Source organism: Zeus faber (genome assembly GCF_960531495.2).
Source record: "Zeus faber genome assembly, chromosome: 7".
Classification (NCBI taxonomy): Eukaryota; Metazoa; Chordata; class Actinopteri; order Zeiformes; family Zeidae; genus Zeus; species Zeus faber.
Window position 1 is genome coordinate 20992355 of NC_137203.1, and position 20601 is coordinate 21012955.

General features: G+C 43.1%; 3 protein-coding genes across 3 annotated transcripts; 1 reads left to right on the plus strand and 2 right to left on the minus strand.

The window, feature by feature from the left end:
• Window positions 1-959: 959 nt before the first annotated feature.
• Window positions 960-4965, minus strand: smn1 (survival of motor neuron 1, telomeric). The gene is made up of 8 exons (XM_080004044.1): window positions 4866-4965; window positions 4449-4520; window positions 4233-4358; window positions 3428-3619; window positions 3099-3278; window positions 2559-2633; window positions 1505-1612; window positions 960-1185 (listed from the first exon to the last, which is right to left on the minus strand). Exons 1-8 carry the CDS (start codon window positions 4911-4913, stop codon window positions 1123-1125), a joined length of 864 nt encoding a protein of 287 aa, XP_079860170.1. The 5' UTR covers window positions 4914-4965; the 3' UTR covers window positions 960-1122.
• Window positions 4966-5111: 146 nt separating this feature from the next.
• On the plus strand, window positions 5112-7186 carry hspb11 (heat shock protein, alpha-crystallin-related, b11). The gene is made up of 5 exons (XM_080004622.1): window positions 5112-5243; window positions 5646-5752; window positions 6463-6531; window positions 6638-6681; window positions 6783-7186. Exons 1-5 carry the CDS (start codon window positions 5152-5154, stop codon window positions 6873-6875), a joined length of 405 nt encoding a protein of 134 aa, XP_079860748.1. The 5' UTR covers window positions 5112-5151; the 3' UTR covers window positions 6876-7186.
• A 5324-nt stretch (window positions 7187-12510) lies between these two features.
• On the minus strand, window positions 12511-16490 carry lzts1 (leucine zipper, putative tumor suppressor 1; the record flags this gene model as incomplete). The annotated part of the gene is made up of 8 exons (XM_080004253.1): window positions 12511-13041; window positions 13305-13499; window positions 13598-13729; window positions 13951-14124; window positions 14218-14615; window positions 14741-14900; window positions 16028-16165; window positions 16257-16490. 8 exons carry the CDS (start codon window positions 16488-16490, stop codon window positions 12520-12522), a joined length of 1953 nt encoding a protein of 650 aa, XP_079860379.1. The 3' UTR covers window positions 12511-12519.
• Between the last annotated feature and the right edge of the window lie 4111 nt (window positions 16491-20601).

Genomic DNA, 20601 nt, shown 5'->3' on the forward strand with positions numbered 1-20601 from the left:
CGGAAGGGCTACAGTAGAAGACCACATCAGGTTCCACTTCTGTCAGCCAAGAACAGAAAGCTGAGGCTGCAGTGGGCACAGGCTCACCAAAACTGGAAAAATGTAGCCTGGTCTGATGAATGTTGATTTTCTGCTAAGGCACACGGATAGTAGGGTAAAATTTGGCACCAACAGCATGAATCCATGGACACGAGGCAGGTTGGGCCTGTTAATACCAATCAATCGTCGCTTGAATGCCACAGCCTATTTGGGTATTGTTGCTGACGATGTGCATCCCTTCATGGCCACAATATACCATCTTCAAATGGCTCCTTCCAGTATGATAACGCACCATATCACAAAGCAAACATCCCCTCAAACTGGTTTCATGAACATGACAATGAGTTCAATGTGCTTCAGTGGCCTTCCCCGTCACCAGATGTGAATCCAATTGAACACCTTTGCCATGTGGTAGAATGGGAGAATCGCAGCATAAATGTGCAGCTGACAAATCTGCAGGAATTGCGTAACGCAATCATTTCGACATGGACCAGGATTCCAAAGGAATGTTTTCAACATCTTGTGGAATCAATGCCAATAATAATTGAGGCTGTTTTGAAAGCAAAGGGAGGCCCTACGCAGTATTAGTATAGTGTTCCTAATAAAGTGCTCAGAGTGTGTGTGTGTATCGATATATATAAATAAATAAATGAGAAACGTGTGTGGAAAACAAAACAAAGTTAGGACAAGCAAATGCTGTACAGATTGGACCTGAGATGGGGATTTCTCATAAATTGAAAACAATAACAATAATGTGCCCAAAGATTAAGGTCTCAAAAACATTTTTACACACACACACACACACACACACACACACACACACACACACACACACACACACACACACACACACACACACACACACACACACACACACACACACACACACACACACTAAGTATGATGAGAAAACCTTTATTATTAGCTTTTTATTTTCACAAAGAATACAAAAGAAAGAAGACGGTCAGGCATTAATTCTGAATACAGGTTGTGCAGTTTATCATATTTCCATCCATAAAGGTAAAACTGAAGTGGCATCCAGGGGGCTTTTGTTACAGATGAGTTGAAATGATTCAGTTTGTGTTATTTGTGGTATGAATGTGACTTCTTACTGGAAGCTGCTTCTTTGCGTGCCTGTTTCAACCCCTGCAGTGAAAAAAATATATATATAAATTATATAACACACACACACACACACACACACACACACACACACACACACACACACACACACACACACACACACACACACACACACACACACACACACACACACACACACACACACACACTCTATAGCTTTCTCAACAAAGTTAGATCTGATGTTAAGCCACAAGCTATAAGCTCCCTCCCAGCACTCTGAGCTCCACCACAGGTGAAGGAACATTAAAAAAATCAACCTGAGCTTAATTTTTCCTCCTGCTGGGACGACTGGCGATAAGGAGGCTCTGTTCCGTGCACATACCAGATAGTATCCTGTGTGGTATCCACTCATGTACCAGGAGATGAGCATGCTGCCCAGGGCCTCGTCATCCTCCATGTCAGGGCTCATGGGTGGAGGTGGCGGAATCATCTGGGGCAGAGAAACCAGGTGTTCAGAGAAACAAACACTGACATGGAAAGAGACTGTGACGTCGTCTTTTGTTGATCTGACATCGTCCATTAAACTTGAGACTGGATTGGAACTAGTAAAAACTATACAGTACATGGCACCACAGTGTGGATTAGGGCTGTGACCATAAGCATTAACACGGTTACGTGACGTCATTTTTTGGCTGGTGAAAGTTACTGGGGGGGATATGAAATATAAACACAAAAATAATTGCTAAAGCCCTGGTTGTACCTTTGTGCAGGTGTCCAGCCCTGCCCGCCCCCCGCCCCAAGTTAACAAAATCTAGGAGGTGCGCGACCTCGTGCCCGGACGTCACGCAGGTCACCACGCGTCATGGCACCACCCCCTGGTGACGTTATTTGCATCACGCGCTCCCTCGTGCTTGGGGCAAGTAGAAACCTAGCTTAAATTGTCATCATTGACTTTCTTCCATGCTTTGATCAAGGACTTCTGGAGAAACTTTTTAGTTTCTCCGCTCATTAGCGACGAGCTTTGCTTCACGAGCTTTGCTCGCCACGCACGAGTGAGAGGGACATTCAACATATGGGGATTTCTTTTGTGTGTTTGATTATTATTAATTATTTCTAGGGCTGTACGCAATGCACCTGTGTTCAGACAATTCACGTGTATAAAAATATATTTGATTCTCCTTATTTATAATTCCTCTTTGTGAGCTTCAATCCGTTTTATCCAGTTATTTTAATGCACACTGACAATTAAAATATTGCGACTTTACTGATCTTGAGAAATTGCAGTGTCACGGCCGCTCACAAGTTATAATAATAATAAAAAAAAGAAAAAATAGCACTACACGATAACCCTACAAGTTAAAAAAACATTGCCAGATTCAAATGAATCTAAAAATGAACTTTATTGACGTTTCATCAGTAAATAAATCTTGTTTTACCGGTGGACCGCCGGGCATCATGGGAGGCCAGGCTGGTGGTGCAGGGAAGTGACCTCCAGGTTGCTTGCTTCGAGGCTTGCAGTGGGAAAATAAAATTACAAAAATAGATTGATTTCAACAATCATAGTCAACAATGTACAGATGTATTATCAGGCAATTACCTTCAATTAACAATTAACCCAGATATTACAATTAACCCAAATGAACCCAGTTCTCCCTTGGTTGAACACACTACTTACAGTAGTTTGATGACAATTGTATACCAATAGTCTATTGTTGTGATTAATCTGTAACCTGTAATTAATTTTGTAGTCTAAACTAAACTGCTAAGTTACCACATAACACTTATCATTATAAATGGAGGTCTGAGATTTAATTTGATAACAAAATTTATAATACCACATAGGCAAAAGTGAAAAACCTCAGTTTGATGGAGAAATCTGAATTGATTGTATCGATATTGTGAATAACTCCCAATGATTTGTGATCCTACATTCTTATATATTGTCCAGCCCAACCTTCATGAGTCATCTCTCTCACCGCTTTGAAGCCAGGCATGGGTGGTGGGCCTGGGGGAAACCCAGGGAAGCCAGGAGGCCACATGAGAGGAGGCTGCTTCGGAGATTTGGACTTCTGAGGTTTGTTGTGAGGCTGCTGCCGGTGTGGACGAGGCGTGGCGGAGCGGTCGCTCTCTTCTGTTGAAGACTCTGCTTCATTGGCCTACATTTCAGGAAAAGGAGACATGTTGCTTGAGTCCTAAAGGCTGTCATTGATTCCTCAACTCCATACGCTATGTTTAACTGGTGCAATAACAGCTTATTTTAATTTTGTCTTCTATTAATAAAAAAAAAAAGAAGCAAAAGTCATACCTTGACACAAATTTCTTCTTCAATATCAGAGTTTTCAGAGAGTAGGTCCTGCAGGTTCTGTTCTTCCTCGTTCCCATATTCCGTATATACAACCGTGCATGTGGCCCTCTTCCTGTCTATGGAGGAGATGGTGGCTGCGTACAGCTGGCCGTCCTCCGTCCAGTAGGCACAGCACGTGTCCCCAACCTGCCACTGGGACACAAGCGTTTACAGCTTACTAACACTACACCGGGCCACTGCATGACAACCGTTCATAGGGGTGGGCAAGATTGACAAAAATCAAATATCACAATATTAGTAATTGTTTAGGGATAACTATTGGTCCTTTCAAAAGATAGTTACATCCAAGAAATACACGATAAGCAATCATCAGTAATATGGATATCAGAATCCAACATTAAGAGTTGCCCAGTTGCCCCGGGTAACCAGATGTGGTGGAAACAAGTGAGAATATTGAAATTATTCAGGATCATTATCACTTAAGTATAAAAACAATGTAATTCGGCAAACACTTTTCAGCCTGATAAATTATTTTTTTGTGTGTGTGTATATGTATATACACACACACACACACACACACAGTATATATGTATATACATACACTATTAATCTCACTGTCATCTACTATTATTAGCGTCTACTTCCAGGCATGCTGGATTCAATTTCCTGGCATAATATAGGAAAAAAGGGGCTATTTTCAAGGTATTCCAATATTTGAAGTGTTTGCCCTACCAGAGACAGGATATAATGAAAAGACGACTGCTTAACTTTTGAGACGATCCTTGTTTTGATTTTTTAAACCTACCTCTTTATCTGGCGGCACATTCGTTCTTTTTCTGCTCAGGCTCTTCTTGTCGTTCTTGCGCTTCTTTGCAGGGTACTCTTTCTTGGAGCTCTGCGGGGCTGGAACATCTTCACCTTTGAGGGCAGTCTGGTGAAGCACCACACGCAGTTTAAGTTGCGCAACTTGTTATGAGAAAAGGTTTTCAACGTGGACGCGATTCCATTTGAAGCATCATACCTTGAAGGAGGCCACGGCCTTGTCATACGCCTTGATCAACGCCGTGTCGTCCCATATGTCAGAATCATCACTCTGGAAATGAAAGTGACAAGTTTCGACTTCCTATAGGTAATAACACATGTTCAAACATATTGGGGACCCCTCGAATCCATCAGAGACGACCAGAAGCATCCGAAATGAGTACACGCACGGGGTGAGTAAAACCCATTTCTCACCAGGTTGGTCCCATTTGGGAGCTAGTTTCTGTTTTTACGTATTTGGTTCGGTGGCGTAACGTGGAGTTCACGACTATCAACGCAGTTCTAGCTCGGACATGATCAACTACGCTAAGCTAAGCTAATTTCAGAAAAACAATCGTATATCATATAATACATTTCCCCCTTCTCACCCTATGTTTGGCGTCGTACGACCACTCACCTGTCCGGCACCGCGGCTGAAAAGCACGTCTTTACAGCCATTCGCCATCACAGACGCACGTTTATCTCTCCCCCAGCTCCGCACTCTTACACACTTATCAAACGATGCGCGTCGCGACGTGATGACACGTTAACCAGCGACGTGACGCGTGTATTGTGCGACGTACCGGTTGGCCTGGCAACGTCGACAGTGACACGGGCTACTTGTGCGTTCCAGTACTCCCTCACACCTGGGTTTAACCGCGTCTTTTAGGGTGTATTTATTTTTTATTTATTTTTTTTGGACAATGAAAGGTTCGTCTCTATGTTCGTTGGGTGCGAAAGTCATCCTGGCGTCTTCGACTGACGAGAATCAACCGCCAGAAAACCTCATCGATGGGTAAGTTCGTCCTTTTTGGCGTTGGACTGAGCGTGTCTCGTTATTTTAGCGTTAAGGTGTTAACTGCGCAAGAATATTTCCGTCAACGAAATCGTATATTAGATTTTTTTTTTTGTTAAATCTGCCATGCGCAAGAATTGAGGTAGCCGTGGCGCAAGGCAGCTGTCAGTGAATTCGATCAACCAGCGTAGCTAGACAGATCATTAGATCAGAAGAAGGCACATCATGCAGAAAATATGTTGGAAATAACATTGCAGTTTTGATTGCAATCCTGGGACTTGTAGTGTCCACCCAACACAGACAATGTTATAAAGTGATCACTTTAACATAAGCAGCTGCTAAAGTTCAAGCCTGTTTTTCTTCCAAAATAATGGTACCCCAACTGCTTTGGTCTCTCCTTAGAAACAATGACACGTTTTGGATGTCCACCGGAATGTTTCCCCAGGAGTTTATCATTCGCTTTGCCGAGCCCACACATATTGGTGTTGTGGCGATGGACTCCTATAATGGTACGAAAGCTCTTCAGTAGTTTTATTTGTTTGATTTAAAGCTCCCCATAGCCCCTGGCCGCCAGCTAGTCTCTCTGGCTCCCAAGGAAGATCGCATTATGACACACAATGACATTAAAACGGACATGTGAGAACAACAACAAACAAAACATTCGGTAACAAAGACAGTTAAGCAAGCTAAACCAACCAAGACATACAAAAAATTATGGTAGCCACAAAATCCAGATAACCCATGGTTCTTAAGGTCTTGAGGTTTTCAAATCCCTCATCAGAAGTTGCCCTTATTGTGATTCATTCACAGCCAGTGTATTTTCAGACAATCGCAGGTTCCATGCAAAATTGGAAATCTTTATTGTTTGATAGCCCTGTGTGAGGGCTAGTTGTTTTATATGGAAGTTTGGCAACTGGCAGTTAAGACATCTTGTTTTCACGGCCAGTTATCATCAAAATCCTTCATGTAAAATGATATTCATAGCTTATACATAAAGATGAATAAATTGATTGTAATGAGTCAGACAGTTCAGTGGCCTTTCATAAAATGTGGTCCCCCCAATTTATTTGTTTTTCGTGATTTATTGATTTATTTTCATTTCCATGTTAGCTGTATTATCCGGGTAGCAATTAACATATTTGGTTTATGTATGTATAAGAGCTGTTCATAGATAATTTATGTGGAAGGGCTCTTCTATAATTGCATGTTTCTTTTGCAGTCAAGAGTCTAAAGATAGAAAAGAATACCTCAGATATGGTTTCTCACTTTGAAGCAGTGGGAGAAAAAGGTACGGTTCAGTCACTTCCTCCTCTTATGGCATATTAATCATTATCTTCCACTTGTCAAAGAATTGAAATTGCAGCCAGCACTCATCTTTTCATTTCACCTTTCAGAATTTGAACCAACAGAGGGACATCTCCAATCAAATACTATTTTGGTAAGTCAACAGAACACATACCAGACCATATGGATGCAGAGAAGAAATTAAATGAATCACCAAAGTCAAAGCTGCTTTTCTTTTCTTTTCCTTTTTTCCAGCTAAATGGAATTAGTGCCACCCACTTGCGTTTCATCATCACCTCTGGATACGACCATTTTGTCTCTGTGCACGGGGTCAGTGTAGAGAGTTAACATTCCACACCTAACAATGGGCTTTATGGTTTTTCTTCAGGCAAATTCTGTTTTTATCCGTCACTCACATTATAGGTGTTATCAAATGAAATATGAAGCCTGTTTGGATACTGTTTAGATAGAAGTGCATTTTATAAAATTGCTAACATATTATTTAAAAATATGGTGATTATTTCATTACTATAAAGCACTTTGTAACAACATGTTTTAAAGAGTGCTCTATAAATAAAGCTTTACTTACTTACAAACTTACTGGTAAATTCTAAGTAACGCCGTCTAAGTTCCAACAAATAATCCTATCAGAGAACCATGTGAGTGTTTTCATTTGTTGACATTCAGAGAGCAATTATGAATATAAATGTCATAAAATCATTTTGGTTCCCCCAGTCTCAAGACTGACTCATTTACAAACAACACCCATCAATCAAGTCGATTACTCATATTTGCATTTTTCGTCAACTTACAATGGGATTTCCTTAATAACATTCATGTTCTTTCGGAGCTGTTTACCGTGCGCACAACTCGTTCTTGTTAATTTCGCTTGCCGCAATTAGGCAGAGCTTGAAAAAAAAAAGAGTTGGACAACGATGAGATTTTAGTTACAAAAGTAACAACTACAGATCGCTTCTTAGTAATTAAGGAGAGATTTAATTGGCAATCATACAGACCACTCCCGGAGAAATTTTTGACATCCCCGGGCTAAATGGTTTCCCTGCCAACCAGCTGGACAAAGGCTCAGGCCACCTCCTACACACACACACACACACACACACACACACACACACACACACACACACACACACACACACACACACACACACACACACACACACACACCTACCTCCAAAGCTGTTTGAACCCAGCGGTGGTGTGCTGTAAAGATGAGTGCTGGCACCCTGGGGGCCCTCTGCCCAATTACTCTGTTGAACGTGGCTCACCTTGGGGAGTTGGAGCGTTGGGGTACGCCACAGCCAGGTCTGCATTCATGTGCGCTCAGGACAAACCAATATAATAAATATGTAATACACTGCCTAATAACTAACCCCCTTGTTTTTGATTTTTTGTGACATCTAATTGCTTTGCTGTACGGTTATGCTGCGGTGCATTCGGGTGCGCGAGTCTATTATGAGTTAATCAGGGCCAAAGCCAAAATTGATACAGTATTATTGACTCATCTGTTATTCATTGGTTGGGAATATTTATGGTGAGACAACTAGGTTAGGACCATGAAATGAAAATGCAATTCATTTCTGGTTGGCCAATAGCTCAGATTTTGCGTCCTCCTTTCAAATGGTAAAAAAAAAAAAAATTGCGACTAGAAATCTTTTTTTTTTTTTTTTGTCATGAGCCGGGTAGCGTATAGGGGGCTTCACACGGCTAATGAATTCAGGCCCCTTTGTGCTGGACTGTCAGCCGATCGTCAGAATCACAGCGGGGTATGACTGCATTATTACCGTGTCACTGCGAGGCACGGCCAAATTATCACCCAATCCCTTCTGATGGCTGCACAGCTGTTGTCCAATTGCACCGAGACATCTTCTGGACCAAAACTGTGTATGTTCAGCTGAGGTAATAAGATGAGATAAATAAGTGATAACCCCTTTGGCGCCTAACCTTTTCTGTGTTGTAATTGGAAAAGGGTGGGGTTTTTTTATGCATTCATGCAGCATTATTGAAATTGTAATATATAGAGATATAATTCAATAGCTGCAGTGGATATATATATTTTTTTAGTATTTGTTTTCTTACTGTCTTCTATTTAACATTTAAGGGCATGTCTAGTATATATTTTTGTATGCATTACAGTTAGTGAAGATAAGGTTGTTAGGAATATGACAAAGCTCTCCCCATGTGTCTTCTTTCATGACCAACAAATTACTTTGAAATTCTCCCTTTTATTTTGAACGGCACGGCTGAGACTGACAATGGACTTAATTTGATTTCCAGTTTTGATTCAGGGAGCTCGTACATTTTAAAGTAAAAGCTGACAAAAGGCAGATATTGGTTAGTTACTAAGGAAGAAAAAAATCTTGCCTTGTAATGTCCCTGATGGAAAGAGAATTAGAAAAGGGACTTGAGAAGAAGGGGGTATTGCAGGAACAAAAGACATCTTTTTTTTATCTCGTTTATTTATGATTCCAGAAACTATTTATTTGCACAGTGGCTTAATAAATAATAACAAATGATATTGACAAACAAACAATTGTCATTATATGCAATCAATGTGACATCTCTGATATTTGGCAGCAATCCCCTGTCTGTATGTTATGGTGCATTGGTAGCATAATCAGCATTATATTATAATTATAGCATCGATTCCATGGTAGCACATTTACCTCGAATACAGATGAAGATCCAAAGTCAAATAGATTTTTAACAAAGGCTTGTTGTCTGTCCAAGCATAATGGTCTCTTTATAATCACACTGTATACAAACTGTATTTCCCTCTCACACACACACACACACTACTTATATAACTTATATTTCTGTCTCACTATCTCTAGCACACACACACACACACACACACACACACACACACACACACACACACACACACAACCATGAAGTAACGTCTGGAGCGGTAGTGATGACTTTTTTTTTTTTTTTTTTTTTTTATAAAGTGGTGGTCAAAGGTCAATACAACTAGTGGTATTCCTCACAGTGGTGTTCGCTGCTCAGCATGGACTAACCGCGTTGCCCCGCTAACAGAAAACATGGCCCCAAACGTGGGTTTGCACAGAGAGTATACTGATATCGCCCACCAGAAGGAATGTTTTCATGGTCGTGATTCGTTTATCTTCAGCGCGTGAGGCTTGGAACTATCTTTGACGTGTGCATCATCCCGGAAGCCTCACGGAATTTTACCCGAGCCCCAATCATTGTATTTTTTCAGGCTTTTATGTTCATATTAATTACTTAAAAATACACGAGTAAGCATCCAGTGTAATTACGCTTGAGTTGTGATAAGGGATGAAGTTCAAATTAATGTTAAGACTTTGTCACACCATGCAATAATGCTTCACATGAAGAAGTGAGATGTTCTCATTAACTGTTAAAATATTCAGTTCACCTGCAAAAATTAAGCCTCTGCTATATTAAAAAAGTAAAAGTAAGTGCATAATTCTATGGGTGAAAGGCTGTTTAAACCATGCTTAGTTGTTCTGGGGGTTTTTTGGCACAGAAATGTATTGTAAACTAAATGACACGTCAAAATAATGGATTAGTGTAGTGGATATACACCGATCAGTCGCAACATTAAAACCACCTGCCTAATGTTGTGTAGGCCCCCCTGTGCCGCCAAAACAGCTCTGACCCCTCCTAAACAATGTTTAGATAGGTGGTACTTGTCAAAGTAACATCGGTGTCAGCATCATCATGGACGCCAGGATCCAAGGTTTCCCAGCAAAACATTGCCTAGAGCATCACACTGCCTCCGCCAGCTTGCCTTCTTCCCATTTTTATGCCATCTCTTCCCCAGTTAACGACGCACATGCACCCAGCCATCCACATGACGGAAAACAAAACATGATTCATCAGACCAGGTCGCCTTCTTCCATTGCTCCATGGTCCAGTTCCGATGCTCACATGCCCATTGTAGGTGCTTTTGGAGGAGGACAGGGGTCAACATGGGCACTCTGAGTGGTCTGCGGATATGCAGCAAGCTGTGATCCACTGTGTGTTCTGAAACCTTTCTATCATAGCAGCATGAACTTTTTCAGCAGCTTGTGCTACAGCAGCTTTTCTGTGGGATCAGACCAGAAGGGCTAGACATCGCTCCCCACGTGCATCAATGAGCCTTGGGCGTCCATGACCGACCGGGAACGCCCCACAACACCTGCCATTTCTTCGATCCTTATGCTTGACCAATTCTTCCTGCTTCCAACACATCAACTTCAAAAGATTACTGTTCACTTGCTGCCTAATATATCTCACACCTTGACAGGTACCATCAGAATGAGATGATCAGTGTTATTCACTTCAACTGTCATTGTTTTTTGTTGTGGCTGATCATGTATATTAATGTATATTGGTCTATAGCTAACCAAATCCTGGTTGGAAAAAGTTTGGACTGTGGCAAACCTGAGTAGATATCAGATGTTAGTACCAGTAGATATCGTATCACTGCCATTTATCATGCTGGTTGAGGACATATGTGAACCAACTTGATTATTGTGCTCATCATGTGTCACCATAAGACATAAATCATGGAATAAATAAATCATCTATTGTTTAGGCTGTTTTATCTGACAGCTAATAAATGGTGTTTTTATGACAGGATGATGAATTGTTGGAGTCATGAGCTATCCTGTTAAAGCTAATGTCCAGTAAAATGCACAAGGTTTTTGTATAATCACTATGTGTTTATGTCACCATCTAACCTGATAGTTTGTAATAATAATAATAATTATTATTATTATTATTATATTTTTTAGCCTGGGATGTGAAGACAAGGCTAATATAAATAAATGGTGACTTTGTGGACTCTTTAATACACCCAGACTAAAGACTAGTTTTCACTGGGCAATTGTTAACGATTTGCTTTAGTTGTGTAAAATACATGATCGCCAACAGTAGTACAACAGTCAAGTGCCAGTGTCTTTATTTACTTAATATACAGTTGTGGTCAAAAGTTTCATACACTTGTAAAGAACATGTATGTCATGGCAGTCTTGAGTTTCCAATGATTTCTACAACTCTTTATTTTTCTGTGATGGAGTGATTGGAGCACATACTTCTTTGTCAAAAAAATGTAGGTTCTTTTATGAATTTATTATGGGTCTTCTGAAAATGTGAAATCTGCTGGGTCAAAAATATGCATACAGCAATGCTCATATTGTATGTCCCTTGATGTCCCTTAGCCATTTTCACCTCAATTAGGGACTTTTGGTAGCCACCCACAAGCTTCTGGCTGAATCTTTGACCGCTCCTCTTGACAGAATTGATGCAATTCAACTAAATTCCTTGGCTTTCTGACACCGAACACCATTCTGAAACCTGGTGATAGTATTATGCTCTGGGCCTGTTTTGCTGCCACTGGAACTGGTGCTTGACAGAAAGTAAATGGAATAATGAAGAAGGGGGATAGCCTCCAAATTCTTCAGGAAAACCTAAAATCATCGGCCAGAAGGTTGGGTCTTGGACGCAGTTGGGTGTTCCAACAGGACAATGACCCCAAACACGCATCTAAAGCGGTAAAAGAATGGCTAGAATTAAGGTTTTATAATGGCCTTCCGTGTCGGAAAGCCAGCGAATTTAGTTGAACTGCGCCAGTTCTGTCAAGAGGAGTGGTCAAAGATTCAGCCAGAAGCTTGTAGATGGCTACTCAAAGGCCCTAACTGAGGTGAAAATGTCCAAGGGACATGTAACCAAATATTAGCATTGCTGTATGAATATATTTAAGCCAACAGATTTGGTCACATTTTCAGAAGATCCATAATAAATCCATAAAAGAACCCAAATTATTGAATGTTTGTTTGTGACAAAGAAGTATGTGCTCCAACCATTCCATCACAGAAAAAATAAGAGGTTTTTTTATGAGAGAAGTTGTTGGAAAGTCAAGACTGCCATGACATATGTACATGTTCTTTACAAGTGTATTTCAACTTTTGACCACAACTGTATGTGAATCCCCCCCTTCCCCTCTTCAAATCTCCGTGGCAATCACATCGTCGTACGTTTGCAACCCCGAGCTGTAAGGGATGTCCATGTCTAGATCGGTGCGGCTATCCAGCTCGGCAGTCAGTTCCTTCAGGATCCTCTCCAGGTCCTGGTTCTTTTTGTGCATCTGCACATAGTTGATCTGGAGCTGCTTCTGGTATCGGATCACTCTGTCCTTCTCCTTGTTCCACGTCTGCCTCTCCTGCTCAAAGCCGCTGGCCAGCTTCTCTCGAGACTCCGTCTCCTCCCTGAGCTGTCTCTTCAGCCTCTCCACCTCTCTGTGGAGGGAATCTGTGGAGTTGCTTCCCCTGTTCCCCTCAGTCTGACTCTGGGGAGGTGGGGCCGTGAGGCAGTGGGCCTGAGCTTCATGTTTCAGGCTTTGCTGTCTCTGCTCTTTAGCCAAGGCCAGATCACGCTTCATTCCCTGGATGTCCGTCTCCAGTTTGCCTACCTTCTCCCTCAGCAAGTCAGCTTCATTCTTCTTGCATTGGAGTTCATTTTGGCATACCTAAATTGAGAAATATCCACATCATGGTCAGCAATGTACAGCAGAATCTATATCTGTGTCCAAACAATAGAATAACTGAAAAATGGGCCGTGTTGCACAAGTTCATTCACAAAGCACTTTTGTTTTCACTAAACAGTGTCTGGTGGTCCCAAAGGAGTGCACCGCAGTAAAATAGGGACCCACGGATGCCCCCATTATACAACCAAAAGTTTTTTCTGGATAACTTCTGTTTTGTACTGAATTACTGAAAAAAACATTCCAACCTCAACTTCCACAGCACAAGAGTGGATCTTCTCCTCCTGTTCTTTGTTCTGTTTGTCCAAGGCTTGCATCTTTGCCTTGCTCTCCTTCAACAATGTCTTGAGACTGACAATGTCATTCAGTTTGTGGCTGACATCAGCCTTAGAGTCTCTCAACTGCTGCTTCAGCAAGGAGATCTCCCCCGCCTTCTGGCAAACCTGTATTTAAATAAAGGCAACTCGAGTTAACTGTTTACTCTGTTATGAAGAGAAGGACAATGTCGCGTATATCACATCTGTGACGTGGAGGAGCTTACCTCCCATTGCGTCTCCTCTAGTGTGGGAGCCAGTTGTGTGTTTTTTGTCTCATAAGATCTCAGCCTGATCTCTGCTAAATCTTTTTCTTGGGTCAACTTTGAGATGTCCTCCTGAAGCCTCTCTTTCTCTACCTGTAGGAGCACTCTGTTTATTCAGTTGTGAGTGTATCATAAATTGCTAATTTCCATACAATTGCTAAGCAATTCATTCACATGAGAACAAATCCCCATTGCACAGTGGGTGTCTACATGGTACTATGTTTTGCTTCAGCTGCGGAGGAACGCAGGAAGCGCAGCATTGGAGGGGACAAGTTAAAGAGGGAGGGGGAGCAGTAGAAAGCAGGTGGGCTGACCTGGAGCTGGTTGACCCGCAGCTGCAGTGCTTGATGGGTTGTCGCAGCCCTCTGGGACACCTGTCGCAGCTTGGTCGAGCAGCGTTGCTTGAGTCCTTCCATTTCCTCTGCACAGTACCTCTGCTTCTCCTCAAACAGCTGGCACGTATCTGCCTCCTTCTCCTCAAAACTCACCTTGAGGTTGGGGTGGGCAAAGAAAACCTTGGTTAACACCCGATGAGAGTAAAATAAAACCCCCTTTGCCTTAATCGCTCAACGCCCCCATACCTGTAGCTCCTGCAGCTGGGATTCGCTCTCCAGCAGCCTCCGTTCCAAGCGCTCGATCAGCAACTCGTCGGTGGTGATCGGGGAGCGACTTCCACCACCGGTTTCGGAGAGAGGGCATGGCTCTTCTGCAGAAGGGAAGGAGCCATGGTCCTCACTAGCGATAGCGGCTAACCCTCCATTGTTTCCACCGGCTCTGTAGCGAGGGCAGAGGTTTACGCCATTCCCATCGGACCATGAAAGGAAACTGGGTTGTAGTCCCTGGGTGAGTGTGAGACTGTTTCCTGGCACTGAGCTGCCACCACACTGATTCACAGGACCCGTGGACGCACTTAGGCTACCACTGGTGCTGTGAGTAGGCAAACTCGACATAGAGTTGCGGCCAGAGTCGGAGAGAGTCCCTGGAATGAGGAGAGGAGAATTGATTAAACCTAGGTGTCACGTTCAATAAAAAATGTTCTGCCTTTCTAGACAGCTATAGCTCAAGTTGGCAAGCAGTTGTAGGATAGTGCTTAATTTGTAGCACCTGAGAAGGTGTCTTGCTTGCGTCCATTGGTGTCTGGGATCCTTGTTTTCTCTTGGGGACTGCCGGTGGTGTCCAGGCTGTTGTGCACAGTGTCTGATGCACTCCTAGGAATCACTGGCTTGAAAGCAGTGCCATGAATCAAGGACTTCTCCGCAGCAATCTAGAGTCATGAAATGATAGACAGGTGAATTTCGAAAGATCTCAATATTCTTTTTTAGGAACCTCTGATCGCAATATTTTGTACCGACGAGTAAAAAGCATTCGGCGTGTACTTGAAATAAGCAAAAGCCAGAACCGCAGGCTTTCATAGAAATGTCTTGGCTGATACTGGAGATTCACACACAAGGATATATATTTTTTTCCTATAATGTCTGGAAGTATTGAAAATCAGACCACTCAAGTGGGCAGATCCGCTTTACTCCTGGTTGACAGTGTTAAAAGCCACGCCGCAGCAGTTGCCAGTGAAATTTTACAGGACTGTCAAAAAAGAGAGAACTCATTTCAGGGATGAACTTATACTCCACATGCCCCATCTGTGCTGTCGAGGAACATCACAGGCTATGCTGTACCATTCCATTCCGCCCTGCTCTCCTCTCCTCCCTGTATCCCACATGTGTTGTCTGGTCGAAGATTAATTGCTCCTTCTCCGTGATATTAATAATATGGGCTGCTTCTGCTGGGGTCCACGAGCCAAAGTTTGTGAACTCAGCATTCCTTCTCACTGATTTCACGACCGAGAAACGCAATGATTGTCTTCTTTTTTTTTTTTGGTGCAATTTCACATAATTGTCTCCCCCATCATCTATAGTCTCTTGCTCTTTTCCTTTCTGTGTGTCTGACTTTCCCCCTCTTTTTACACCTCTCCCCTCCCCCCCTTCTCCCTCCCGGGGAATAATGGCCTATTGCGGCGACTTTGTGTTTGCACATGTACCACTGGCGCCAAAGGACTTCTGAGAGGATCGAGGCATTTTTAGGTCATTAATCTTGGAGGGGGTGATTAATAAGCTTAGAGGTTCAATGCTGGTTATAAGCGATAAAATGAAGGTGCTACCTTTTTAACTAGCTACCGGGCAGTATGACTTGTCAACGGTTTTAATAACACCAATGACATTGTTGTTTTAGTGCAGCGTATTTCAGGAGCAGTACATAAAACTGATTATAATACACAAGTGCGAGCGCAGTCACCGACATAATTAAAGTGTTTGTTGTTTTTTCACCGAGGTGGTTTAGAATGGATGGATTTGTGCATGCATGAAAGGCTAGAACAGGTTCTGCATTTTTGTTTACCCTCTCAGGCTTCTTCCCCGACATGGGCAGCAGTTTTAGTGGCAATCGGCCACCTGATTCCACATCACTGCTACCGCCCCCTGCATGGGCCTCCATCAGACCCCCTCTGTGATACACAGACCGGGGTTTATGGCTCACCTGGTGGAAAGCAGGGAAAATATGTTGCAGATAAAGTAGTGGTACTTTTAGTTTACTTGAATGCGATTGATAGATAAATAGATGTCTTTACCTTTATGTAAAAGAAATCTTCACTGCGTCCTGACCGGGAATGCGCGAGCCCCTTAGAGGAGTGAGTGGAGGGGGGTGAGGACCCCTGGCTGAAGCCGCACTTCAGCAGCCCCTCCAGACCGTGTCCCCCTGTCCTCCTGTGGTGGTTCGTTCCCTTCTTCAGCTTGTGCTCGGATGCCTTGCAGTGTTTGTTGTCGAGGCTGTGGCTGCTGATGAGGCTGCTGACGCTACCCATGGTCCTGTCGACATAGGTGAAGACGGGGTGGGGCTGGAGTCTTGGCGGTCAGTGTTACATTGAGGTGAAAAGAGGACAGGAATCATGACCCCGGAGAAGACCCAGCGACGGCTTAACCTGTAAAGACAAGAATAGTCATACACTGAATACCGGGAATTCAGGGTTTGGTAATTTAATGAATTAAGCATTGTTTGGTTGATAGCTATGCTCGCTTCGTTGGTTCTGACGCAGATATGCTTTTGACCCGACTGCTTTGTGTCATGCTGTGCTTTTTTTTTGTACTATGCTTTATCTTGTAGCCATGCAAAGTATTGTGTGGGGGTTTTACAACATACTGACCAACTGTATTTCAATTTAAACTTGCATTCATCAGCCAGGTGTGCTCACATTCACTAAGTAAACACTGTGAAGAAACCTAACTCTGCTTTCCGCCCGGCTTTGTGTATCTAGATTTATAGCTCAGCCGTTGATCTTGACAAATAACCCTTTGGGTGCCCTTCCTCTTAACAAGCTGGTAATTAGGCTCCTTTACATCTACTCAACAGTACTAGGCATACAACAAACCAACCTGAATAGTTGTGCAATGCTATTCCACTCTCTAATTAATCTGTAATTTTTGCAGATAGTATGGCGACCACACAGTAAGATAATTTATTTTTGGTTTTGCAGTTTCTATATGTTGTTTTTGACAGGACCAGGAAGACAGGAGTGGCAGTAAGCACATTTGTTTCACATTTTCAGAATCATTTTTAAAGAAACCACAAGCACATGCAGTATATCCACTGAGCTCAAGAGAGGCACATCTTTTGATCCCCTTGCTTCCCCATACACACCCTTCCCAATTCCCCTTTCTGGGGAAACAAGGCCCCAGATGTTACTAGGCCTGATCTCTAACCCACAGGGGAAAAGTCCAGTCCTCTCCATAGCTACCGAGTGGCAGAGGGCTCCAAACCGGAGCTGATCAGGCCTATATTTGTCTTCCCCAAACCACCTGGTCCTGTTGCCCTTAAGCATTCTATTATGGGCTCGACAACAAAAGCACGGTCCAAACGGCCTATCATCTTATTACCGCATTTCTGCGGAAAATCACACTTTAGATACTACAGGCTAATCCATTTCTAACCATTGTTTGCATGGATGCATTTGAAGGACACACACAGCTCTCAGTGGCATCAGAAAAAGGTAAAATGGAGATGAGACACAGAATTATAATAACAGCAGACAAAGTCAGACTTACTAGAATGAGGCATGGTCACGGCACATGAGAGCGAATGAGAATTGGAGCAGTAGCTCTTGCAACCATTCAGAAAGGGATATAAAAGAATGACATGTGACAAAGTTGTCATGTGTATTCTGTACAGATTTTGTGATGGGGATGTTGGGAACAAATAATTATATTACAGGGATATTATTCAATACAGCTTTACAACAAATTATACCACAAACCTGACAAACAATACATGAAAACCCCAAAACATTAAAAAAATATATATATATACAATTCTACGACGTTACTCAGATATCACACAGCCCATGTAAATGGCCCCTGATAAGACTTGTCATTGAATCTCTGACATCAGCATTGACAACAACAATAACACAGTAAACAATGAGAAGAGACTGTGATAACAGAACAAAAGGTTTTTACTTACTGCCTGGTCAAACTAGGCATCCGTGTCTAGCAGTTCTATTGTGAATCAGTCTATCCAGAGTATCCAGTGCGAGTCTGATAGTGTGTGTTGTATGTGTGTGTGTGTGTGTGTGTGCGCGTGCGTGTGTCTGGATGAACCAGCTAGAAAGCAAAAGTGACGCTCTCACTGTCACACCAGCCAGGAGGGTCTGCTTTGCTGTTCTTGGGAGGAGGAGGAGGGCGGGGTCTGAGGTTTTTTTTTATTTTTTTTGGCAAAGCGGGAACCCAGTTTTACATTATAACTGACATGTAAATTCAACTGGGCCGTGTGTGTGTGTATGTGTGTGTGTGTGTGTGTGTGTGTGTGTGCTTCTGTGTTTTAGGGAGGTGTTTTATAAAACCCGCCCCCCGCCCCCCCACCCCCACCCCCCCGGGGGAGCCAGTGTACGACATGTGCTCCCAAAGAACCGGCGTGTGCCACTCAAGTGATTAACTCCGGCCCCGTCACAAAGGATCCTTTACACCCACCCCGCCCCCGCAAAACACACCCCCATCTCCTCCCCACTATCGCCCATAGACACACCCCCACCCCCACCCCCCGACCCACCCACCCATCGACTAACTGTGTAATAACCATCCATCCATCGCTCCGTCCCTCCCTCCCTCCCCTCCGTCAACCCTCCCTGCCCCGCACCCACCATGAACAAACAACACTTTTAACTGAAGGAGGTCCCCCCCCCAAAAAAGGGCGCTTTGCCTCCATCTTCTCTCCCCTTTTGTCTGCTGAAGTGTGCCTCTCTTTACTGGTGTGGATGCCCGTCCTCGGCTCGTGATGTATTTACCTCCAACAGCCCCCGGACCATATTTAAGTGTTAAATAAATGGCTACTCCTCACAATGAGAGGCCTGGAGAGCTTCGGTTTTTTACAGTGATTTAGCGCCGCGACTGGCCTGTACGCCGCTCCTCGTCTGTTCACACACACACACACACACACACACACACACACACACACACACACACACACACACACACACACACACACACACACACACATACACACACACACACACACACGCAGGCTGTTTCACACTGTCATTGTGGTTGTACAAAGCTCTTTTAAAGCGCTAAGTCTTGGGCGTCCCTGGGAATAAACAGCCTTTGAACAAAATATAGTCCACCAAGAAGTAAAAGAGAAAAAAAAAGAAAAAGAAGAAAAGAAACCCTCCAAGGCACTTTCTTTACAGAACCAGAGATAAGAACCTGGAGCTTTGCCTCATATGCCGCTGTCGACAAAACGAGATCTGAATCCTTTCTTTTCTTTCGAAGCATGTATTTATTTATTTTCTTCCTCGCATTGCGTTCCCCGACAGAGAAGACAGATTGAGGGGAATCTTCGTTGTCGCAGCCGGACCACCGCTGATTAATAGATATCATTCAATGCAGAAATGATTTTGATGAAAGTCAACTCACGATGATGAGCGGAAATCATGGGGAGGGGGGCGGTGGGTCTCGAGATGTTCTGATACCGTTTTTTTCCTTCCCGATACCAATTCCGACGCCCGAACTTGCGTATGTGATATGATTGCTATCACTGTTGTACGGCCTGGCTCCAGTTAAACCCTTTGTAAAACAGGAACAAATACATCATCTAGTTTGACAGTCAGAACACAAATAAATGTAGGAATAAATAACAATTCCTTTAAAAAAAACTGTTGAAGTGCAGACAAAATATAGGAAAATAAAGATTTTTTTTAATAGTACAGTAACAGAATAAAATAGTAGTGCGACAGCAACTTAAATACAAAATACATTTAGGAATAAATGAAAATTCCTAAATGACAATAAGCGCAGATGACAGTCTGTCATGACATGACTGTCAGCATAACAATCATCACGTGATCAATTACGTGATATCAGATCGGGTGCATGGACTCGTGCACTCGTCGATGTCCGATCCAGCATTTTAGGCTGTATGGCGCCGCTCGAGATCGAGCCTCATTTTAAAAATGTCCGCCGACTTTAAGAAAGCCTCTTGGAGCGTTTATGCTTCTGCGACTGAATGAATTAGCGCCCATCTCCATCCATCGTGATCGATCTCTACGCCGTTTGTCACAAATCCTTTCAACATCTACGTGCTATTGTTCCCTGATTAGTCGCCTGTGCCTCCCGACCACGGCTCGTCCAAACAATGATCCTGTGACTTTGTTTATGAAAGAGAACGCTGTCAAAGCAACCGGTAGTTAAAACATAAACCACGGTGAAGGAGTATGGCTCATTTTTCCTTCGTTGGATGATTTTAGTTGTTTCCATGAGTAGAAAACATGACATTAGGCCTTTGGAGAGAAGGGTGGGAGGGGGCGTGTCATTCATAATCTGATCGCTATCCATGTTTTCTTTGTGTCCTTACAACTGTGTGTCTGTGTGTGTGTGTGTGTGTGTGCGTGTGTGTGTGTGTGTGTGCGTGCGTGCGTGTGCGCGTGT